This window comes from Arachis stenosperma, chromosome 3, assembly GCF_014773155.1.
Source record: "Arachis stenosperma cultivar V10309 chromosome 3, arast.V10309.gnm1.PFL2, whole genome shotgun sequence".
Lineage (NCBI taxonomy): Eukaryota > Viridiplantae > Streptophyta > Magnoliopsida > Fabales > Fabaceae > Arachis > Arachis stenosperma.
Window position 1 is genome coordinate 162,076,481 of NC_080379.1, and position 24,731 is coordinate 162,101,211.

General features: G+C 36.1%; 4 protein-coding genes across 4 annotated transcripts; 2 read left to right on the forward strand and 2 right to left on the reverse strand.

The window, feature by feature from the left end:
* Positions 1 to 229: 229 nt before the first annotated feature.
* On the forward strand, positions 230 to 4,929 carry LOC130967375 (uncharacterized). Its single transcript, XM_057892201.1, has 4 exons — positions 230 to 639; positions 763 to 843; positions 3,511 to 3,634; positions 4,413 to 4,929. Exons 1-4 carry the CDS (start codon positions 329 to 331, stop codon positions 4,461 to 4,463), a joined length of 567 nt encoding a protein of 188 aa, XP_057748184.1. The 5' UTR covers positions 230 to 328; the 3' UTR covers positions 4,464 to 4,929.
* A 4,493-nt stretch (positions 4,930 to 9,422) lies between these two features.
* On the forward strand, positions 9,423 to 13,071 carry LOC130968669 (nucleobase-ascorbate transporter 6-like). Its single transcript, XM_057894064.1, has 14 exons — positions 9,423 to 9,871; positions 10,056 to 10,153; positions 10,272 to 10,448; positions 10,530 to 10,630; positions 10,847 to 10,922; positions 11,029 to 11,088; positions 11,203 to 11,387; positions 11,487 to 11,583; positions 11,797 to 11,883; positions 11,981 to 12,039; positions 12,116 to 12,207; positions 12,310 to 12,387; positions 12,479 to 12,639; positions 12,722 to 13,071. Exons 1-14 carry the CDS (start codon positions 9,769 to 9,771, stop codon positions 12,938 to 12,940), a joined length of 1,593 nt encoding a protein of 530 aa, XP_057750047.1. The 5' UTR covers positions 9,423 to 9,768; the 3' UTR covers positions 12,941 to 13,071.
* Positions 13,072 to 13,482: 411 nt separating this feature from the next.
* LOC130968670 (polyubiquitin) lies at positions 13,483 to 15,203 on the reverse strand. Its single transcript, XM_057894065.1, has 2 exons — positions 15,019 to 15,203; positions 13,483 to 14,625 (listed from the first exon to the last, which is right to left on the reverse strand). Exon 2 carries the CDS (start codon positions 14,623 to 14,625, stop codon positions 13,708 to 13,710), a length of 918 nt encoding a protein of 305 aa, XP_057750048.1. The 5' UTR covers positions 15,019 to 15,203; the 3' UTR covers positions 13,483 to 13,707.
* An 8,510-nt stretch (positions 15,204 to 23,713) lies between these two features.
* On the reverse strand, positions 23,714 to 24,556 carry LOC130968671 (ubiquitin domain-containing protein 7SL RNA1-like). The gene has a single exon (XM_057894066.1). The coding sequence runs from the start codon at positions 24,554 to 24,556 to the stop codon at positions 23,714 to 23,716; it is 843 nt and encodes a 280-aa protein (XP_057750049.1).
* Positions 24,557 to 24,731: the final 175 nt, after the last annotated feature.

Consider the following 24,731-nt stretch of genomic DNA (forward strand, 5'->3'; position numbering starts at 1 on the left):
ATATTTCATAGAGATTTTTTTTTTTGTTTCTTGTTTTTATTTTTATTTTTTATTAATAAAAAAACAAACTAGACATATATAGCTTCAGCAAAAAAAAAGTATTGTAAGCTAAGAGGGACCAAAACCCACACAATATTCTTTTAGATCATGAACTAAGAGCCCAATCTAGATAAAGAACAAGATGTTCAGAAACTCTAATTGATCCAAGCCCATACTCACCTTTAAGTTTTGAGTTTAATGTTTTGGGAGATGGCGAAGTTGGAGTCTTAGAAGGGTAGCAGCTGGGCAGGGGAAGGACCGAAACAAGAAGGAAACCAAACGAAAACAAATGGCGACGGTGGATGGCGGCGGAAACCCGGAGGAGCTGGCGGTGGGGTGCATGCTCTCGATCAGGACAACGCTGGGGGACGAGTTTGAAGGTCAGGTTGTGACCTTCGATCGCCCCTCAAACATCCTCGTACTCCAGGAGGCTCCCTCGAAGCCCGGCCCAGGCCCAGGCCCACGGCGGAACATAAGGCTGCTGAAGGCAAACTACATCAAAGACTTCACCTTTCTCGGACACGCCGAGGACCCTCTTGACCCCACTAACTGCTTCCTTGACCTCGCTGCTCTTCAAGCTAGGGAAGACCTTGCAATCAGGTATTTCTCTAATTCCCCTAATTTCATTTTTTCCCTTTTAATTAACGGTTGTTTTTAGCTATTTTTTTTTTATTTTTTTTTAATGTCTGATTTTGATATTTGAATTTCATTGTTTTTTTTAAGACAAGCTGAGGCGGATGCTGAGAGGATCGGTGTTGGTGTTACCAGCGAGGCACAGAGCATCTTTGATGCTTTGTCCAAAACGTAAGTTGCATTAGATGTTATTGAATTCCATTAAGCTATTTTTGGATCACATTGTGGTTTGGGTTTTGAACCATTTTTGCCTTTATACTGTTATTTTATCAATGAAAAATAAGTTCCATTTCTTGGTTTGGTAGCTTATTAGTACTATCGCAGGATTCTAATGTTTAGTTTTCTATCAGGCTTTTCAATCCTTCCTAGGTTGTTTTCTAATGTTTAGTTCTTCTGTCTGTTAATTGAATGCTTGAACTTTGCTACCTACTGTCGTAGTCTCGTGGACACTAGAATATTATGCTTGATGCGGTTTCTGCCTCTTCTTGTGACTATATCAGAATAGTTATTGTGATTCCATAGTTTGTATCCTCCTCTGGTGTAATGTGTATACTGAAAAAGACAATGTTGATGGATACTTGGATGTGAGAGGAAAAATCTTGTCTAGGGTTCTTTGCTATTGTGAGGAGGCTAATGGAGGCCCTGGCGGCTGGGGCAGAAATCAATCAAATGGAAGTTGAATGGTATTGTTTCATCAATATTGTCAAACCCACCTAGTGCGAATTTAGATTGGAGTTAATATATATTCTAGATGCTCTCATCCATATTTCTTAGGTTTAGGCCCAGTTTGGATAAACAATTTAAATAAGTTCTTTTGGAAAAAGAGCTTAAAGTATAAGAACTTTTATTAATAGCAGTTTAGAAATAAGTTATTTTGTGTTTAGATTTTTTGTTATAGAAGTACTTATTTTAAAGTTGTAGTGTTTGGATAAATAACTCAAACAACAAACAACAACAACAAAGCCTTGTCCCACTAAGTGGGGTCGGCTACATGAATCAAACGACGCCATTGTGCTCTGTCATGTATCATGTCTACAGAGAGACCGTTTACATGTAGATCTCGTTTGACCACCTCACGGATGGTCTTCTTAGGTCTTCCTCTGCCTTTCGCTCTTTGTCCATCTTCCATCTCATCCACCCTCCTGACTGGATGTTCTATCGGTCTTCTTCCCACATGTCCAAACCATCTGAGACGCGATTCAACCATCTTTTCCACAATGGGTGCTACTCCAACTCTCTCCCTTATATCTTCATTCCTTATTTTATCCAATCGCGTATGACCACTCATCCATCTCAACATCTTCATCTCTGCCACACTCAGCTTATGTTCGTGCTCCCTTTTAGCCGCCCAACACTCCGTACCATATAGCATAGCCGGTCTTATAGCGGTGCGATAGAATTTACCTTTAAGTTTTAAAGGCACTTTTTTGTCGCATATAAAACCAGATGCACTCCGCCATTTTGACCAACCTGCTTGGATCCTATGATTTACATCTTGTTCAATCTCTCCATTATCCTGTATGATGCACCCAAGATACTTAAAACTTTTAACTTTTCGTAGGATGTTTTCTCCAATCTTCACCTCTATATTGGAGTTTTCCCTTCTCAGACTGAATTTACATTCCATATATTCTGTCTTGTTACGGCTTATGCGCAGACCATACACTTCTAGAGCTTCTCTCCATAACTCCAACTTCTTATTTAGGTCTTCCCTTGACTCTCCCATAAGGACGATATCATCGGCAAAAAGCATGCACCATGGCACAGGCTCTTGGATGTGCTCTGTGAGTACTTCCAAGACTAATGTGAAAAGGTATGGACTTAAGGATGATCCCTGGTGTAATCCTATACCAATAGGGAATTCCTCTGTCACACCACCTTGAGTCTTCACACTAGTTGTGGCCCCATCATACATGTCTTTGATTGCCCGAATATATGCGATCCTTACTCTCCTCTCTTCTAAAACCTTCCATAAGACCTCCCTTGGTACCCTATCATACGCTTTTTCCAAATCAATAAACACCATGTGCAGATCCCTTTTATTACTACGATACCTCTCCATCATCTTTCTTAATAGGTATATCGCTTCAGTGGTAGATCTGCCTGGCATAAATCCAAATTGGTTCTCTATTACTTGTGTCTCTTTTTTCAACCTCCGTTCTATCACCCTTTCCCATAACAAAAAATACAATTTTTTTTACACAAAAAAAAATAGAAATTAAAGTAAAATTGTTAGTTTGGAACTTATCCTGTGTGGATGTAGGATGTAGTGCTTAGTTTATGTTGTCTAATTATGTTTGGGGAGGTTGAAGGTACTGTGGTGAGCCACTAGAAGGGATAAGCACCAGTTTCTATTTATGGTGCTACCCTTCTCTGAGATCCATGTTTTTGTCTTTTGGGTCAAGATCTCAAGGTGCTCAATTTTGATAACTTTGAAAGACCAAAAACCCAGCTATCTAACATACTGTGTGATGCTAAAAGAGGTGAATAGTTGGATTGTTAAAAAATTAGCAAGCTGTCTGTCTTTGGTACTCTTTGGAGCTAGTTGGTAAGGGGAGTTATTTTTATTTTTTAAAATATAACATTTAATGTTTTACTATGAGTGCTTTGCATGAATAATCAATTTATAAGGAGAATATCCACAATCTTCTTCAGTGAGATATTGATGCATCTTGCCTCAAGGCAATAAACGCTTTACGAACCCTTTGCCTTTGACTCTTCAGCTTTCTTTTTTTTTTTTTTTTCAATTTTATCTGTCGTAGAGATTTCATTCATAAACTAGTAGTATTTTTCCCTTTTTTGTATTTCATTTAACTGACAAGATTAGCGTGTTATCAGGCTTCCTGTTCGTTGGGACAAGACCGTCATCGTTGTGATGAACGAGGTGCGTGTCAGCAGTCCTTATCACCCTGATTCTGTTGTTGGAGGTACTCCTGCTGCAAATGAGCGGGTGAAGAAAGTGGTATGGAACTGATAAATATCCTTCTTTTGTTCTTCTATCATCGTTTTATATGCTATCAGTTTATGAAAAGTGTGTATATCAAAATAGTATTAAATATTCTGTAACTGTTTGACAATATATATAGAATTGAACATGTAAGCAAGAAAACTGTGTTTTTCCTTTTATATTAATCGAATATGATTTTAGCATTGTTAAACGAATTAGTTTGGAGTTTGTGAATGAGGAGGGGATTTCTACCGGATGTCAAAGGTTCAAAGAGGAACACAAACTTAATAGGGCGGAGATGATGTTGAGTTGAATGGGTGAACACACTATAGAGAATGAAGATAGAAGAGAGATAGTCGAACATTGATTATAGAGAAGATGGTAGAATCTTGTTTAAGTTGGTGTGAACATATTTGGAGAAGCTTTTTAAAGGCTCTAATTAGCAGAGTGAATTAGATGGATGATATTGTTGTGGCTAGAGGTTGAGGTAGGGAAAGACCTAAGAAAGTTTAGAATATGGGCCAAACACGAGTATGGTTTTCTATTTGATTCATGTAGCCGATCTTACCTAGGAGGATAGGGTTTTGTTGGTCAAATAGGTTCAACCCTCCATACCTTAATTTTAGGTCGAATATTTGGGGGGCTCTCGTCAAGGTAGATCTATTTTAGTGATTTTTGAAGATCATTTAAGCAGAGTGTTCTTCTCAAAACAAAACCTATCCTGCTGCGCCATGTATATATATTCTGCTAGTTTTACTTTTCTTTTATTGATTTTCATCCACCTTCTTTGTAGCTTGACTTCGAGAGGAAGAGGTTACAACTTCGCAGTAGCAGCGGTCAGTAAGTTTACACATTTTGCAGCCAGTTGTGGTTAGCAAAGCACCTTCAAGGGGTAAAACATGAATGGGGATTTTTGCTTTTAGCGAAATCCCCTGCACAAGAGGGGTTTCCCAAGGCACATTCCTGACTCCAGATATCTGTTGTCTTGAGCTTTCAAGTTTTTGTCTTCCTTGTGGAGTTCATTTCAGGCAGTTCCTCCAGATTCTTCATAACTAAAAAGAGTGAATGCTGAAGCATGTAATTTGTGGTTTGTTAGTTGTTGGGTTGGACTTGGACCCCAAAATAGGTGACTAGATTTTGTATTATTATTATTATTATTCTTACTACTATGTTGGTTTTGTTGTTGGGATTATTTAACCAATTACAATGAGTCTAATTTGTTCCTTATCTAATAAAGCAAATGCTTTAAGATAAGTTGAGCTAACCTTTTTTCTTATTATTACTTTTTCTATCTGAAGTTTTTCTTCTAATTGTGTATTTGCTATTTTAAAAATGATTCCTTGAAAAATTATGGTGTATGATGCTGCTGTTGTTTTAAGCCTTTAATGGTACATCAATGATAGAATTTGATTGCATTTTTGAGAAGAGTAAATAAGAGAGGATAGTTACTTAACTTTCACTCAAGGATATAACTCTACCTTGTCAAAATTTTCATTTTACATTAATGAAATAGGAACTGATAATTCGCCACTTAAATCACTGTTTTCTAGCCTTATATATATTTTTATTTATTTTAATGATCTACTCTATATTACTATGATTTTGTACAAGAAGGCATTTTTCTTATTCAAGTCCTAAAGGGCACTTTCACTTTACAGAAATGAGGGAGTAATCAAAAGTCAAGCATAAAATTAATATTTTCAAAACAATGTACAGCCGAAAGGTACTTAAGGCACTTTTGGTAAAAGTAGCAAAGCATAGACACAGGTTAAGTTTGTGTTTCATAACAATGTCTCTGGCTATGAATACCATTTTTCTAAGTGTGACTTGTTCCTAGGTGCCGGTGTATAAAGATGTCATTTGTTGGTATAAGAAGGCTATGAATTCAATGTTTTTATCTACCTACAAGTCAAATGACCCTTTAAGGAGTTTAGTTCTATTTTAGTTTCTGAGATCGGTGAATTACACTGATTTAGTATCTGGTTTTCTAATTGTTATAATTTGGTCCTCCAGATTCAAGAGTATACCAATAGTTTCTTGTATATTTTTTGTCACCGGAGCTCAATATCATTAATAATATGGCTCAAGTCTTGCCATATTAGACATATTAAAATGACATCGTACGTATTTTGCCGCTAAAGAAGGCATTAAACGACGTCGTTTGAGGGTTCTGACAAGGAATTTGATTATGACAAAATTGTTTAAACTTTAAACCCTTAAACAACGTCGTTTAATGCCTTTTTTAGCGCCAAAACGCGTACCACGCCGTTTAATGCCTTCTTTAGCGCCAAAACGTGTACGACGCCGTTTTAATATGTCCAGCGTGATAAGGTTTGAGTCACGTCACTAACAGCGTTAAATTCCGATGACAAAAAATACACGAGAGACTACATTGGTGCACTTTTTTCAATTTGAAAGACTAAATTATAACAACTAGAAAGTCAGAAATTAAATCACTATATTCGCCAATCTCAAGGACCAAAGTGGGGCTTAATTCCACTTTAAGTGTTGAATCAAGGTTTTTCTAACTTGAATTTTTTTAAAATAAAACTATAGAAGATAGTGTTCTCGTATTCGAAAAGTTGAACATTTAAAATTATTTTTTCTTCTCAACAAACACACATTCTGATATTCGAACTTATATCTTTATTTTTGAAAACTATTTACTTGTTCTCAAAATATTTACCGTCTCATATTTCATATCTCATGTAGTCATATAAGTTAAAAGAACAATACCAGTATATACTACAGGTTTTAGCCAAAAAAGAAAAAAAACAGGTAAAAAGTTATTAGCGATTCTACTCAGTATCTATGTTCAAATGATTCCCAATTGAGGGAGCAGGAACATTGTTATTTGCTAGTAATTAGAACTGTAATAGTCAAAGAAGTTGTTTCTTTTTCCATTTGTTAGGACAATGAAATGATATCTTAGATCCAGTGGGGCTAAATTCTTTCAATGTTTCTTGGTGGAAGGAATATCCTATACTCCATAGAGAGATAATAACAATCCATAAAGTACAAATCACTATAGAAACTAAACCAAAAGTTTTCCTTCCCGTATAATAATGAGAATATATCCAAAATTTTAAATAGATCCTTACAAAATTTTGCATCAAACGTTTTTATTTTCAAAAAAAATTTATTACATAAAAATTTCTTAATTTTATAAAAATAAGACTAATAAATCATTATGTCATATTTTTAAAAAATTTTATTCAAGTAAAAACAATAAATTTAACTAAAATAAAGACATATATTTATAAAGTCTAAAAATTTTAATATAATAAATTTTTTTAAAAACAAAAATATCATATACAAAATACCTTAAGAACCTATTTGAATATATATTCTATGATAATTAAAGCTTCCAAGATAATTTAACATAACTCTGATTAACATTATCTATGTTCTTTTTTTTTAGTTGTCTACGGAATCTTTCAACCCAACAGGTTAAAAACTAATCCGTCGCGGATCTGAGCTTCATTTAAGGGTTTGTCGCTGACCACTTGATTGCTGCATGCACAAAGCGGGATTCGAACTCCCAACACTTATTTAACTAAACGAATGAGCTGATTATTCGACAAACTCAAGTTAGACTTTAGTATTTATAACAATTAATATTCACTAATTTAATTTTGCACCATAGGACAACAAATTGAAGCAAACATTAAAAATGGAGAGACACTAGGTCCTAGTGAGCCCCACAAGAAAAAAAAAAATTGTGTCCTTGGTCAAATCCATGAATTGAAATATACGATTGTGACCTTAACCGTATCATTCTGTTATTGTTTTATTTATTTTTTATTCTAAAGTCTGATTACAAGTTGTCTAGTGTGTGATTTGTGAGGCGTAAATGTAAGTAAGAACAATTTCCATTTCTTCCTGCTAAAGAAAAGGATATCAATCTACCCCCATTTTTTAAATCCAGCTTGTATTAATTTTAGGTTTAATTATTTTGTTGGTCTCTATAATTTTGTAAAATTTTTAATTAAATTTTTATATTTTTTAATTTAATTCCTGTACTAATTTTTTTAATTGAGTTCTTACATTTTTTTTCTTTTATTTAAGTCCCTGTATTAATTTTTTTTAGTTAGATCCCTATACAATTAAACCAATTACTATTAAGAGGACCTAATTAAAAAAAAAAGTTAATGCAAAAATTCAATTAAAAAAATATAAAGACCTAACTGAAAATTTCGCAAAACTATAGAACCACACAGTAAATAAACCTTAATTTTATCATAAAAATTTGAAATATAGTACATTCATTATGTCCCAAGCTTAAGGTACTAAACTTCTAAATTAAAATATTCAGCAGATGGATTCAATTAAATATTGCCTAATAACAACTCATATGCAACAAACCATTGCCATTTTCCACTGAACCAGTGAAAAGTAGATCAATATTTACCCTTTTAATAACTCTATCCATTGTGCTATTGTCTATTGATGTTTCATTCGTTGGTACATATAGCATTGTATATATGAAATTACCATGACCATTCCAACCATATATATTATAGAAAATGTTGTATTACAATTGATATAATACATTATTATTATTAAGGATATCTATTTCTAAATACGGTCAATTATTATTAGGTCATATTTACGTAGTTATAATACCATTTAGACTCGGGTAATATTTTAACGAAAATATTTGTAATAAAAAAATAACCAAAAACAGTCAAAAATTATTTTATTTAGTATTTATTAATTCTAACAACAATTAATAAATATTAAATAAAACAAATTTTAGTTATTTTTTGTCTTCCTAATATTATTGATATTTTAAATATTCTATTAATTAATTATTTGTTTTAAACCTTGTCAAAAGTTTATCTATGCTTACAAATTTTTAATGCCATTAAAAAACTTGTTCTTAAAAGTTATTTTATTGTTAAGTAATAGAAGAGATTTAGTTTTAAGACTCATAAAATTATCAAAACCTTCTAAACAACATAAAGTTCTAACATCCTCACATTTAGAACTGAACAAGGACTTAGACAAGTCTAATTGAAATAATCCAAGAATATGTAACCAAAGATTGAGTCCAATGCAACAATAAAATTGAGTAAATATTAGACTCTAAATATTAGTTTGTCAATTGGAGAGGGTTGTTTTTCAGATTGCAGAGGACAGAAGATAAGTCCAAGAGAGACAGCTTAGTGTTCAACTCTCATGCAAAAAGAAACTGACTATAACAACACACTCTCTCTCTCTCACACACACACACAAAACAAGTTGCTATTGTTTGCTACTTCCAACTTTCAACCAATTAATCATCAGATTCTGCCTCATCCATCAAGGTAAAATAAAAATAATAACAGCAGCTTTTCATGATCTTGCAGAACTGGTAGTAGTACTAGTACTCAGTGCCATAGAGAAAAGAAAATTGTAAACCTTTTTTGCTGTGAACAAAAGGATTTCTACTTAAAAGGGGTGAAGAAATTAAACAAGAGAGGTTCTCACTTCTTGTTACCTTCATTATTGTTATGGTTCAAATAAATATTGGTGTTAGTTAAATTAAATTAAATATAGTAAATGTGAGGTTGGTTAATAAAGGTGAAGGTGAAGCTGCTTTATTGCATAACTTTATCTTTGCGTGTTGAACAAAGGAAAGGCAAGTCATGTTTACGCCATTAATAATAATATATTTTGATTACAATATTGTTAAAAAAGCAATATGGAACTGAGAGATTCTTTTGGGTTTTTGGTTTCTTTCTTGCTTTAGGGGGAAGAGGCTCTATTAGACTATTACTATTACTCTCCCCTTTTGCTTTTTATTTCTTTCACATCTTCACACTCACTTTTATGTCTTCTTGGGCTAACAAAAAAGAAGAAACAAACCTTCCTTACACCAATATTTTCTTCATTTGCATCATACATTGCTGACAAGTTCCATTGTCTTTCTTCTGTTTGTTTCATCAGAATAGAGAGAACAAACAAGCAAACAAGAAAGAAAGTTTTGATTTTTGCATCTGGGGTGAACACTTTCTGTGCTTCCTTAGTCCAACTGGTTTTGTTAGAGTCCATTTCACATTGTGGCATGCATAACATTCTTTTGAGTTGGAGAATCCTACATTAATCTCTTTTGAGTTCTGAGAAACTTGAGTTGTTGTAGTGAGTTCTTAGTTCATCGAAAAAGAATGGCAGGAGGTGCACCACAACCAAAGCAAGATGAGCAGCCACATCCAGTTAAAGATCAGTTACCACATGTTTCTTACTGCATTACAAGTCCTCCTCCATGGCGTAAGTTTAAACCATTTTTTTCAAAAATACTTACTTGATGTCATTTGGAATCAATAGACTTTTGCTTATCTTTGTTAACGTTTTATTGATTTCTACTAATCTGATTCGACTAGTACATTGAAAAATCAATATGTATTGGTATTGAATATGATAATTGAGTTGTGAAATTCTGATGTGAATGAAGCTGAGGCAATCCTACTTGGTTTCCAACATTATCTGGTGATGCTTGGCACAACTGTTCTGATTCCTAGCTCTCTAGTTCCACAGATGGGAGGAGGAAATGTAAGATTCATGAATATTATGCTTTTCAAATTTTCAATCTTATGTGGTCCAATTCATAATAAATCTAACAAACACTGCAAACTTTTGCTTATTCTTTTTCTTGTTTTTGCTTGAATAGGAAGAGAAGGCAAGAGTGATTCAGACTCTACAATTTGTAGCAGGCATAAACACATTCTTCCAAACATTCTTTGGAACTCGTTTACCTGCAGTTATTGGTGGATCCTACACTTTTGTTCCAACAACCATTTCAATCATTTTGGCTGCTAGATACAGTGACATTGTCAATCCTCAAGAGGTTATAAGTTTTTTTTTTTGGTTCTGTTTCTGTTATGTCATTATTATACTTGCTTGCTTGATTTGTAAACAAACATGTCAGAAATTTGAGAGGATAATGCGTGGAACACAAGGTGCCCTTATTGTTGCTTCAACCCTTCAAATCGTTTTCGGCTTCAGTGGCCTTTGGCGCAATATAGTCAGGTTAATATTTTGCTTCATCTAATTTTGACCATGACAGATAAAACAGAATGGAAAAATTCTATACTACTCATTGTTTATCAAATTTTATTTCATTCTATCAAGGCCATGATTAATTACTTACTACACAATCTTTTTGAATAAATGCTTAAGGTTTTTGATTTGCTTGAGTCTCTTGAAATCATCTTAATGAATAATTTGCTTTCTTGTTTTATTTAGGTTCTTAAGTCCTCTCTCTGCTGTTCCATTGGTTGCTCTCTCAGGCTTTGGACTTTATGAATTGGGATTTCCAGTGGTGAGTGCATCTTGAACAACTAGTCCTTCTTTTTTTTCCTTCATGTACTTTATGATCATAAGCTGTGATTCCAACTCTCCTGATTGTGTGACTTTTGAATTTCTAGCTTGCAAAATGTGTGGAGATTGGTTTGCCAGAAATCTTCATCCTCGTAATATTTTCGCAGGTAATCTATAATCTTTTTCTGATATCAAAATATACAATTTGATTTATCTGCATGAAAATTAAATTATCTTCTTAAAACCAATTTACCTTTTGAGTGGTGACTTTGTTGATGCAGTACATTCCCCATATGATGAAAGGAGACAAACCAATCTTTGATCGATTTGCAGTTATATTCTCAATAGCAATTGTATGGATCTATGCTCATCTTCTCACTGTTGGTGGAGCTTATAAGAATTCAGCACCTAAGACTCAAATCACTTGTAGAACAGATCGTTCTGGAATCATAGGTGGTGCTCCTTGGTAAGAACAATAATTTGGTTCCCCCAATAACAAGAAATCTTCATTTTTCAGAAGCAGTAAGCTTTGTTGCTTACAAAATGTATTAATATTATAATTCAGGATCAGAATCCCATACCCTTTTCAATGGGGAGCACCTACATTTGATGCTGGAGAATCTTTTGCTATGATGGCTGCTTCCTTTGTTGCTCTTGTTGAGGTTTTTTTCTTCTCTTTATGCACTTTTTTAACATATCAGTAGCAGTTTCCTTCTCTGTTTCTTGTGTTATTTGTACTCCATCTTCCCTCGGATCACAAATCAACGAAAAAAATGAGTTGACTTGATGTCCAAGAAAAGATCAGTACAAAAATAATTTCCCACTCTTGCATACTTTCTTCATGATTGTCTTACATTTTTTTTTTTGGTAAATAGTCTACTGGTGCTTTCATTGCTGTGTCAAGGTATGCAAGTGCAACACCAATGCCCCCTTCAGTTCTCAGCCGTGGCATCGGTTGGCAGGTAAACACAAATTATGGATCAGTAATACTTTACATGATCCTTTTCTGCTTTAGGATCTGTCAGCTTTTATGATAATTGCAATTTCTTATGGTATCAGGGAGTGGGAATTTTGTTATCTGGAATCTTTGGAACTGGAAATGGATCATCAGTTTCTGTGTAAGATTCTTTTTTATTCTGTAAATCAATTCCTTGTTCTTAGACAAATATTAATTCATTGTTGCCTGTTCTCCAGAGAGAATGCAGGACTCTTAGCTTTGACACGTGTCGGTAGCCGAAGAGTTGTTCAAATATCAGCTGGATTCATGATCTTTTTCTCAATTCTTGGTAAGTTTCTAACATTACTATTAGCAACTCTAATGTGATGTGATTATTCTAGCACATTTCTGAAGCTACATACTTATATTATGAAACAATTGTTTTATATAGGGAAATTTGGAGCAGTTTTTGCTTCAATTCCAGCACCAATATTTGCAGCTTTGTACTGCCTTTTCTTTGCATATGTGGGTATGTATCATCAATTTAAAGAATGTGGGCTCCTATTATCATAAACACTTTGATGCTTTCATTCTTACAATTTTGTTGTTCCACAACACAGGCTCTGCAGGTCTGGGTTTCCTTCAGTTCTGCAATCTGAACAGCTTTAGAACTAAATTCATCTTAGGCTTCTCAATTTTCATGGGATTCTCTATACCACAATACTTCAATGAGTACACAGCATTCAAGGGCTATGGTCCTGTCCACACTCGCGCAAGATGGGTATATAAAGCTATATTTAGGTATATTAACATAAAAAAATTAGTATAATACTTGTAATAGTGTTGTTGATATGTTGTGACAGTTCAATGATATGATGAATGTGCCATTCTCATCTGAAGCATTTGTTGCTGGTATATTGGCAATGTTGTTGGACGTGACACTGCACAAGAAAGACAATCAAACTCGCAAAGACAGAGGAATGCATTGGTGGGACAGATTCCGTTCATTCAAAGGAGATACAAGGAGTGAAGAATTTTACTCCCTCCCTTTCAACCTCAACAAGTTTTTCCCATCTGTCTAATATTTCCGACCATGGTTAAATTATGATGTTTGATGCACGACATTTGTAACTTAAAAAGAGTTAAGAATCATTATAATTTCTTTATTCTTAGCTTCAGATTAATTAGCAATATATGAATATGTTCAATTTAAGGCAGGCTTTTTCTAGTTGAGAATCTGAGAGATAATTCTGCAGTTTTGGTCTTTTGGAGATTCTGTTTTCTCTGCTAAGCTCACTTGGATTACTATAATTTTTGTGCAATTCATTGGACGCGGCCAACATAAGTTCTGTGAAATACGACGTTATAAAATGCAGATTAAAGATTGTAATTTAGGTTTGCGTATTAATTCATTGGATGCGGCCAACATAAGTTCTGTGAAATACGACGTTATAAAATGCAGCTTAAAGATTGTAATTTAGGTTTGCGTATTAATTATTTGGACACCTAAAATAATAGCATTACCCTTTCCTAAATTGAAATCCAAATCATGGTAGATTGGAATGTAAAATATCTGACGTGATGATAGATAGATCCAGAAAGCTCCCACTCCACACGCAGCATCTCTAGTAACAACTGAGAACACCACATTCAGTAATTCAAATACATAAAGACGAACTATATAAGTAGAATCACAGAATCAAACACAGCATATAGTAATATTACCCAGTTTTTAAACATGAAAGACTAAACCTATTTTAAAGGGCCGCTAGGGACCCATAACCAAACAACTAGTTCATAAATTTGGAAACTACTACAACAGAACATCCAGTTGTAATGCCATTCTCACTTAAAATCCACCACGAAGACGCAGCACAAGGTGGAGGGTGGATTCCTTCTGGATGTTGTAATCGGCTAAGGTGCGGCCGTCCTCGAGCTGTTTTCCGGCAAAGATCAACCTCTGCTGGTCCGGGGGAATTCCCTCCTTATCCTGAATCTTGGCTTTCACATTGTCAATGGTGTCCGAGCTCTCAACCTCAAGAGTGATGGTCTTTCCTGTCAAAGTCTTGACAAATATCTGCATCCCACCGCGGAGACGCAACACAAGGTGGAGAGTGGATTCCTTTTGGATGTTGTAATCAGCCAAGGTACGACCGTCCTCGAGCTGCTTTCCAGCAAAGATCAACCTCTGCTGATCCGGGGGAATTCCCTCCTTGTCTTGGATCTTTGCTTTGACATTATCGATGGTGTCCGAACTCTCAACTTCCAGGGTGATTGTCTTTCCGGTGAGGGTCTTGACAAAAATCTGCATTCCACCACGCAGTCGGAGGACAAGGTGAAGGGTGGACTCCTTTTGGATGTTGTAGTCAGCCAAGGTGCGGCCATCCTCAAGCTGCTTCCCGGCGAAGATCAACCTCTGCTGGTCCGGTGGGATTCCCTCCTTATCCTGAATTTTGGCCTTCACGTTGTCGATGGTGTCGGAACTTTCAACCTCGAGGGTGATGGTCTTGCCGGTGAGGGTCTTAACGAAGATCTGCATGCCACCGCGAAGACGGAGGACAAGGTGAAGGGTTGACTCCTTCTGGATGTTGTAGTCGGCAAGGGTACGGCCATCCTCCAGCTGTTTTCCGGCGAAGATTAGACGCTGCTGGTCGGGAGGGATCCCTTCCTTATCTTGAATTTTCGCCTTCACATTATCGATGGTGTCAGAACTCTCGACCTCGAGAGTAATGGTCTTTCCGGTGAGGGTCTTGACGAAGATTTGCATCTACAACAACAACCGCAATAAGAAAATCTTAACGGAAATCATTCATGCATGGTAGAAAAAGGGATAAACCATGCTAATCTAAATTGAAAGAATTAATCGATGTATTTCTCCGGCTAGGGTTAACAGAAAAATTCATCATCAGAATCAACAAATTCGATTTCAGAAAATAAGCACCAAAAACAATTGATTCTTGCGTTGCGAAAATACAGCTATGAACCGCAATCAATAGGGATCCGATCTAAGAATTACGAGTACAAAAGAGATAATGATAATTTTTAAACCAAAACAAATCAAAGGCGAGATAAAATTTCTGAGGAATGAAGAAAAAATTAAAACCCTAGAAACCTTACCAAAGGAATCAAAGAGAACAGAAGATAAAGAAGAGAAAAGTACCTTGAAGGAATTCGGGGAAGCACAAAAAGGAATTAAATCAGCTTAGAATGAAGGTGAGCGGGGGCAAGGGCATATTTTATAGCAGCAGGAAAGGCGGTGACCACCTATTCACGGCAACGTGACAAAAAAAAAAACAAAAAAAAACAAACCAATCCTAAAAAAGGGTCTTAGTAGTTGCCGAGTTGGGCTGGGCAGTGCGCACTTCTAGAACAGACTTTAATTATAAATTATTTTTATTTAAATTTTTTATTAAAGATTTTAGTCAAGATTTTTTATTTTAATAAATAAAATAAATATAATATTTACTAAAATAAATAATTTTAAAAGTATTTATGGATTTAAATTTTATTGTCTTATCCCGTTTACAGATAGACAAAGACAAATATCCAGCTGCTATAAAATGATGTATAATTTTTAGTATTCCTACACACATTTTAAATTTTTTCTCTGTCTCGTTTTTCTCACAAAAACAAAATGATGTAACAGTTCATTCATAGTTGTGTTTGTTTATCCAAATTGTCATATGAGAAATGGCGACAACAAAGTGACATTTGAGTGTGAAGATCCGATATTATTTCGCACTCAGTGTGTGGAGACGTTGTCGGATTTGAAGAGTTTGATATTGAGCAAGTTCGGTGGTACACAAGCGAGGGAGTAGGGGTGTGCATGGACCGGGTGAAACCGGGTTTAATGTGACTCAGACCCGACCCAAAATATATACCGGTCTATTTGTCAGACCCAAACCTGGCCCTAGACCCGATGAAACCTATACACTTTCGGGCCACAATTATACCGGGTAAAAACGGGGTGGAAACCGGGTTGTTAGCATTACATTATCTTAATATCTTCTTGTAAGTTAGCATGTAAAAATATCCAAATTTTCAATACTCCAACCATTATTTAACATGGTAAAATTCATTTAGAAAAATATAACAAGAACCACCTCTTCTCTAAAATTAAAGTATAACCATAATCAATACTAATATTGTCTAATAATACCTAAGTCACCAAATATTTAAATCAATACAAATAACACAGTATTATGCATTAGTCTAAAGTCTTATGCATTTTAAACATAAAATATTAACTTATAGTCTTATAATGACTAATAACACAAAATATTAAGGTTTACAATACTTAAATTCCACATAAGAATAGCCATCATTTATTACTAATAACAGACAATATTAATTGTGTATGATGACCGGGCTACTGGGTCGAGTTCGGATGACCCGAGCTATGGCCCGGACCCGACGCGAAATAATGACCGCGTCTATTTTTGAGACCCTTAACCGGTGAAATCACACCAAATTAGCCCCTAAAGTGTTCGGGACCGGGCCGGATCTTCGGGTCGGGCCATACACACTCCTACAAGGGAGATAAGAAGGGTGGGGTATAAGTTGTTGGCACCCATGGGAAACGGAGTCTTCCGGTTTCAACTATTCCGACTTAAAGGGGACGAACATGTGCGACTGGTGTTCAACATCCATGGGAGGATCATGGTAGAACAGGTAATGGAGCTGTCTACCGAGGTGGGTCATGGTGGTAATGGTGGTTCCGTACACGATACCTATGTGCAGGACGACCGACCTCTCGCACCACCGTCCATTCATGTCGCCATTCCAGAGCATGAGGCAGAGGAGGGTGAGGAAGAGTCGCACGAAGATTACATGGCGGATAGTGCGAACAGTGAGTCGTCCGATGGTGGCGATAAGGATGGATGAGTTTGTGCCGGAGACACCTGTCGGGGCTGTGGCGCGCCATGTGCTGCCTCCACCTCACCCGATTCTGGCGCTATCGGCAGTCCCAAGTCACTATCACAGTCTACATCTGGACGCAATGCAAGAGAGAACCCCGGTTTCTGACACATGTGAAGAGGATTACAACCTAGACGGCGGGGTAGAGTTTCGAGTCGGCCACAGGTTCAGAAGCCGAGAGGCGGTGCTTCAGGGTGTGAAGAACTACAGTATTTGCAGGAGTGCTGAGTACCGGGTGATCGAGTCCGACCGGTTAAAGTACCATGTGCAGTGTCGTCAAGCCGACAATGGATCTCAATGGAGTGCCTGGTACCTGCTGCTCTCCATTGAACTGTCGTTTCACCCGATCAACGTGGTGAAATTGGATGATGTTGAAGCACAATAGGGGGACGGCTGACAACCATGTCCCCCACTCCTTCTCCTCACGGAACCAGGGCGGGCACAAAGCCTGCATAGCAGGGTCATCGTAGACTCTCCATGCAAACTGAATAAAAAAAGTTTCCGACATAATAGAAACATAATTATTTTACGAAATCTATCTAATTATCCAGATAACAAACAAATTAAACCATATGATAGATATCTAATTATCGAAAATAAAAACATAAGTATTTTACAACTAACCTCATCAAACCGTAGCCAGTCGATCGAAACCCTCAAATGCAGGACCCTGGCCTCATGTTGATCTCTGCTCTGCTGCTGCAATCTTACCAACCTGATAAATTCCATGAGAACATATACAGTTCGTTAAGTAACATCCCAAAAGAATTGACAATTATTTAATTCAAATACATAAATAAACATTTCTCACCTGGCAACCAGAGGATACTGGTAAACCCCTCTATCTGGTGGACACCACTGAGAAAATCTCCGATAGATCCAGGACATCAAAAGTGGAGTGCAGCCAGCGATATCCATGACGCCTCACTGTGCCGCCAAACAAAGTGACTGATACGTCCAGGCCAGCACAGCCGAGCCCCAGGAAAACACCCTACACTCCTCAAAGTCCCGGAGCAGCGGTAGCCAACGAAGGTGCACCAGATTGTTGGACTTGTCGGTCATCAGATACCCTCCGATCAGTAACATAATATAGCACCTGACATACTATTGGAGGGTCTCGGGATCGTCTACCGGGAGCATCTAGCGGACACGATCCCAGAGCAACACAAGCTTCAGCGTGAAAGACTCCTTCCTATGCGCAGCCTGTTGTGCTACCACGGGAGGCCTGACGCCGAGCAGCTGCTCCACCAACGTCCACGTCTCCGTCTAGTACCACCTGCCAAAGTCACAAAGGCACCCCCTGATGGGGTTACCATGTGCGCGTAGGCCTAGGTGGTATGCCACGTCCTGCAGGGTGATAGTGACCTCACCCCACGGGAGATGAAACGTGTGCGTCTCTGGACGTCATCGCTCTACGAGTGCCGAAATCAGGGAGTTGTCAAAATTGAAATCCTTGAGGGGCACTGTGTCGCCGAATCCGGCCTCAACCACATATGGGACGATGGCGACGGGTGGAGGAAGAGTATGGCTCACTTGTCGGGGCAGTAGGAGGCGAGGCCTCTGAAGAATGAAAAAAAAAAGAATTTAGACTTACAAATAAAATACTCTAAATTTATGGGTTATTGGATTCTATCTCTTTTTTTTTAGTAATTAGACCGACTTAACAGGTACACAACACATTAAAGTTCAGCAAATATTTCCATCTACCGTACAGCTACTTCTACTGAAGAACGTACTTCCATGTTTCTAGCCTACACATGTCTCTAAATTACATTTTTCATAATAGGCAAATCCTAACTATAGCGTTATAAATACTAACAACCTAGCACAAGAATAACAGAGTTTCAAATTAATAATTATGTCATACCAACCTAGCATAAGCAAATAGAGTTCTAAATTCCTCCTAGAAACCTAACTGCTAACTCATATAACTACGTTCTAGTTCTTAATGACTACCCTAATAATGGCCACATCCTTAAATTAAACAAACATAAGGAAACTAACCTCGAAGTCGGCCACCCCATCGTAATGCGTCATCTCGTTCAGCTTGTTGATATCTCCGTCATTCGCCGCCTCCCGCGCCATCACCGATTCAGTCGAAGGTATAGTCGAATCAGGTTAAAAGAGGGGAGAAAGAGGTTGACAAAGTCAAACTTGGGTCCGGAACTAAGATGTAAACGACTTGTATATATAGACGCGGATAAGCCTTATCTCGTTTACAATGTAAACGAGATATACACGTGTCACGCTGACGTGCCTTATCTCGTTTATACTGTAAACGAGATATATGCATTGTTATCTCGTTTTCACTATAAATGAGATAAGGCAAGGGACTTTGAATCGGTAAATACTTTTAAAATTATTTATTTTGGTAAATATTACATTTATTTTATTTATTAAAATAAAAAATCCCAATTTTTATTGTCTCTTTAGAAAAAGAGTAAACTATCATTTTTACCTATAAAAGTTTAGAACGTTGATAAAATTATCTACGCATAAATAAAATTATCTTTTCTACTCATAAAAAATAGACTTTTGTTAATAAAACTACCTAAATCCTAAAAAGTTATTTGAAATTTCTAAAATAGCCTCTAATATAATCTAATTCTAACTTCTTTTTTTTATTCCACAAAACCACTCTTCCAATGCTAAGCACACCACCATCCAAATTCTTCCTCACCACCACTTTCATCTCCAACTACCACCATCACTGTCGCTATCACCACCACTGTCATCATCGCCTCCTTCTCTAATACCTCGGCAAAGGTAGAAATAGAAAGACAACAGTGGTGGCTTAGCAGTATCAATTCCAGCGACCTCCAGCAGCAATGGCGACTAGGAAGTGAGCACGCGTCAGATTGGTTCGGGTTTAGGGTGAAATTAGAACCGAACCAATTGAGTTATAATTGGTTCGGTTTGGTTTGGATTTACATTTTTTGTGTATGTACCTGAACCAAACCAAACCGATTAAGAGCAGGTTGGTTCGGTTCGGATAATTGGGTACCCGATGAAACAAAAATTCATAAAAAAAAAACCAAATTTTTATCTTAAAAATTATGTAAGTATAATAAACATGTAAAATCAATAGAAATAATCCAAACATGTTAAACACCAAATATATTAAAAATTAAACACATTAAAATCCCAACATATCAAACACTAAAGACATTAAAATCCAAACATATTAAATACCAAACACATTAAAAACTAAACACATTAAACATTATATACATTAAAATCTAAACATGTTAAATACCAAGCACATTAAAAGCTAAATACAAAAGTGCAATAGAGAGAAACTCAAAATCAAGACATATATATTTTAAATTTTTATTTTTTTATTTAATTAATACATAATCGGGTCCACAAGTTGGTTTGGGTTTTGCACCCCCAGAACCGTTATCTGAACCAATTACTAGAGAGAGTAATTGGTTTGGTTCGGGTTAGACCCGATTATTCATTGGTTTCAGAACCAATTTAATTAGTTCGGTTCAGGTTCAGACGGATAATCGGGTACCCGCTACCCGTGCTCACCCCTAATGGCGACAAGATCTGTGCATCATAGCCGTCCTTTCCCGAAGTTCTGTGTTTGCCACCGTTGCTGCTCCATTAACGAAGGCTATGAACGTTCTCTGCTTCCTCTTCGCAAGCACGCATGAGGTCCTGCATGGTGGTGGCACTCTTGATTCCTTGAGATCCGCTTCGATGACCCAATCCTTAGTCTTCGTGTTTCCTTTTACAAAAATGTCGTGGGCTTTGATTGGGACCATCTTCGACAACAGCCTTTGCGTCGGCGTTTCGACCTTGAAGCAATGCTCACGGAGCTTCAAGACTGGGACTGGGGTTCAAAGATTTGGCAATACGTTGTCGTCATGGTCTTTTTTAATTTTTAATTTTTAATTTTTGTTGCTTCATTCTCTAATTTTGCATCTCCATAATTTGACTTATTATTGAATTGTAGATCTGTGATTGTTGAATTTGAATGATCCACTTCTGTTGTTGGGATTTGAATTTGTATTTGTAGTTTTGTTGGTTCTGTTGTTGAATCTATAATAATATAATTCTATTAAGACATTGTTATTTCAATTTAAATGTGAAATTCTGAATCTGAATGCTCTTCCTCTTTAAAATAATTTTTTCAGCAATGATAAGTAACTTCCTTTTTAATCATTCTCTCACTCTCTCTGTTTCGGCTTTCTCTCTTACTATTCCTCCCTTGTTCGATGGTGGTGATAAAGAGAAGGATTTGAGGATGAAAGTGGTGGTGAGAAAGGATTGGTGGGATTGGTGATGTGGAGTAAAAAGAGAAATTAGAGTTAGATTATATTAGAGGGTATTTTGGAGATTTTAAATAATTTTTACATTTTGGGTAATTTTATTAACAAAAATCCATCTTTTATGAATAAAAATGGTAATTTTATTTATTTGTAGATATACTTATCAACATTTTAAATATTAAAAAAAATATTTTCAATTCAATTACAAAGACTCTTTTATAATAAAATATTAGATACTTCAATTGATACCTTAACATAATTATTTAGTCATTTAGTAATTAAAATTGACCATAAATTTAAAGAACATAATATTAAAATTAATTTGTATAACAAAATAAAAATTAAAATTAATTTAGTAATTAAACTTTGTTAGAGTGTTAATAGAAGTTGGAGTAAATAATTAAATTAATCAAAACTATTCTTGAAAGATTTAAATTTAATCACGTTAGTCCCTCCGTCTATTTTGTCACTAACGCTATTAAGTATTACTGACGTGACATGTTAGTTTTTGATTGGGACCCACTGATGGGCCTAAACCATTAGAAAATCGGAGCCTAACCCAACAACTCGATCCGACAGTCAAATACTCTCCTAGTCTCCTTCTCCTCTACGCATCTCAGCTTCTATGCCGGTTCCAACAGCTGCTGCCTCCATCAGTTGCGGCCTCCTCAGTGATTCAAACAATATTGCATCCGACTGTTCTTCCATTTCATCAGTCAATGCCTCAGCTTCATCAATGCTATAATTGTTAAGGACCCTATCACATCCATGTCACCATGATCATCAATATCATCCCTTGAGCTATTCACCTTAATCTCCTTACTTGTCCTAGCTTCAAACTCAACAACACCATCCCGATCGTGATGAAAACTACTACTCTTATAGACACCATCATCATCATCACCATCAGCACTATCACCAAGGAGAGCTCAACCCTGTCACAACCCACGCACCTTGTTTGCTTGCAAGAGAAGAGCATCTCAACAATACGGTCCCTTCTCAACCTAAACTCCTTAGGGGAATCAAAAGCCGCCACTCTCAAACATGTCAGAAGAAGATGAACAAGACCTGAAGTAACTCCTCCAATGATCCAATGACTTTATGATGCTCATTCTCAATAAAACCCTCTAAGAGACTTCAATCCAGATACCAGTAATAGTAATAGCTAAAAAATAGAATCACCCACCGATCAAAATTTGATTTTTTTTTTGGAGCGAAGATTTTGTTCAATAACAATAAACGCTCAAATTTGTAAATTTATTAACTTAATGGCAGGGTGCCCTTGATTTGGCAAGATTCGATTGAATGGTCTTTGTTCCAATTTGGCAGCATCCATGGAAGATCGATACAAGCAGAGCAGATCAGTGCAAGTTGCAGCGGAAGAAGAGACCACGTTCCACCAGAATCCTGCGGTGGTGACTGAAGAAGAGGGTGGAGAGGAGTTGGACGGCACAGCGACGACGATCTTTGCGACATTGGGCAGAGGGTGTTTAGCGAAGCAGCAGCTACCTACTCACGCCAAAGATCAACTGCGGGCAAGGACCGGCAGTGTTGTGGTAGAGGAACGTGCAGGGACCGACGGCGACACCTTGCAAGGTGGCGGCATGGTGGAGCATCAGGTAGAAGACGAAGAAGCTGCAGGATGTGGGAAGAAAGAAATACTATTCTTTGTTCGATTTGGGTTTGGTTTGATGCGAGTATAATCCGGATTCAGGTTGGATTATCAAGCTAACGTGCCACATCAGTAAAATTTAATATTATTAGTGACAGAATAGATGAAAGAACTAACATAATTAATTTTAAATTTTTTAAAAATAATTTTGATTAATTTAATTTTCTAGAGATCAATTTAAAAATCGAATGATCTTTCACGGATCAGTTTGACTATTGATTCGTAGGTGTTGATTAAAGAAAATGAGAGAGAAACAAACATTACATTGCAACATGTCAAACTAAAAAGTCCCTCCTTCTCTGTTAAGATAAGAACTTGACAAATGGGAAACCTCAGGAAAAAATACCATAGTTCCCATCCAAGGCATCTAATCTTAACAACACTCAATACCTTAATACCTTCAATTTTATTAATAAAAATCTCATGTGCACACAAAAAATTTTAGCCACTAATATAATATATTAATAATTAATTTTTAATATATATTTTATATTTTAATATGTATTTTATATTAATAATTAATTTTAATATATATTTAATATGATTATTTTATTAATAATAAAAAAGAAATTTTATTAGTATAATAAATGCTCTTGATATTAGCCAAAAAAATACTCTTGATATTGCAAAAAAAGTTAGTTATTATTAATTAATAATGTATTTAGACATTGGAATAAAAAGTTTAGTTATTATCAATTAACAATAATGTAGATAGATTAATTTTTTAATTAATAAAAAAACATGTATAAATTATTAACAAAATATGAGTATCATGACGTATATTAAGAGGGTTGCAAAAATAAGTTTAATAAATATTCTACGAAGAACCAGAATGATTGTATGTCACTATGTCTTGTAGTTACATTTAAAATTGCAAAAGAAGAGTAGTTGTTATTAATGATTTTATACCTACTTTAAACTTGTCCTAAAAATTTGAGGCCTATGCAAAATTGATGAATACTCTTCCGAAATTATTAAGAGTATTTTTTTCATGAACCACCCGTGACACTACCATTGAAAATTTCAATGGTATCACCTTGAACAACATCGTGCGATCGAAAAGACATATTGTCATCCATAACATTCTGCTTGTAAATGAAGAAATAATCTTCTTGTGGTAAATGAAATTGCAAATTCTGATGCAACTTTTGCAATTCTTTCCTTAACTCTCTAACGTTATCTGATGCATTCACTTCCACAGGTATCTTATTGGTCTCTGTATTTGGCAACACCATTAGCTTGAGCTTCTTCGAAGCACTGCCACTACCGCTGCCGCGGCTACTAGCCACAGCTGAAGTTGTAGGCGATGGTCTCAGACTCACGTCGATTTCAGACTTGTCTGAAATGTCACAATCTTTCAGTAGCTGATGATCGTGTAATTCTATTCCTATTGCATGTAAGAGAATCTTGTTTGTCGATACGCCTTCCATTTCTTGAATCTTTTCTTTCAGTTTCAAAACGCTGTCCGTTACGTTCATTTCCACGGGAACATGCGCTTTAAATGAAGCGATTTTCAAATTGAGATGGACCTTGATGACAGTGGGAGACAAGTCGCTCCTTATTGCTGATACATCTTCGATCTTGATCATACCAGCAACGGGCGACTTGTCTGAGTCCGCAACGACGAGTTGAATGTGCGAATTGTTAAGAATGTCGTACTTCCAAACGTCGCCATCATCTTGGAGAATATGGCCGTTGAAAAAGAGAGTTTGTTTTGCAACGGGAATGCCTTGATACTTGTGCACCTTTTCTTTGATCTCAAGAACACTATCGAAGTATCCAATTTCAATGCAAAAGGTTCTCCCTCTTTGGATATCAAAATACACATCCATACTGTTTGGTGAAAGAGTAAATGAAATTTGTTAATGGTAATGTGTTGTTTTTTTGGCCGAGTCAAATTGACAATAGAATAAATCTCTAACAGAATTTTGATATGCTCTAACTTCATGCTGATGTGACTTATTCAGTTTCCTATATTTAAGCGTTATTCAACGATTACTGATTAAC

What these genes read in the sequence shown, in the direction of transcription:
- LOC130967375 (XM_057892201.1), top strand. Translation starts at nt 329, where the DNA reads ATGGCGACGGTGGATGGCGGCGGAAACCCGGAGGAGCTGGCGGTGGGG. An exon ending in AGGGAAGACCTTGCAATCAG is followed by an intron (nt 640 to 762) that starts GTATTTCTCTAA and finishes GTTTTTTTTAAG; the next exon opens with ACAAGCTGAGGCGGATGCTG. An exon ending in TTTGATGCTTTGTCCAAAAC is followed by an intron (nt 844 to 3,510) that starts GTAAGTTGCATT and finishes GCGTGTTATCAG; the next exon opens with GCTTCCTGTTCGTTGGGACA.
- LOC130968669 (XM_057894064.1), top strand. Translation starts at nt 9,769, where the DNA reads ATGGCAGGAGGTGCACCACAACCAAAGCAAGATGAGCAGCCACATCCA. An exon ending in ATCATAGGTGGTGCTCCTTG is followed by an intron (nt 11,388 to 11,486) that starts GTAAGAACAATA and finishes ATTATAATTCAG; the next exon opens with GATCAGAATCCCATACCCTT. An exon ending in AATGGATCATCAGTTTCTGT is followed by an intron (nt 12,040 to 12,115) that starts GTAAGATTCTTT and finishes CCTGTTCTCCAG; the next exon opens with AGAGAATGCAGGACTCTTAG.
- LOC130968670 (XM_057894065.1), bottom strand. Translation starts at nt 14,625, where the DNA reads ATGCAAATCTTCGTCAAGACCCTCACCGGAAAGACCATTACTCTCGAG.
- LOC130968671 (XM_057894066.1), bottom strand. Translation starts at nt 24,556, where the DNA reads ATGGATGTGTATTTTGATATCCAAAGAGGGAGAACCTTTTGCATTGAA.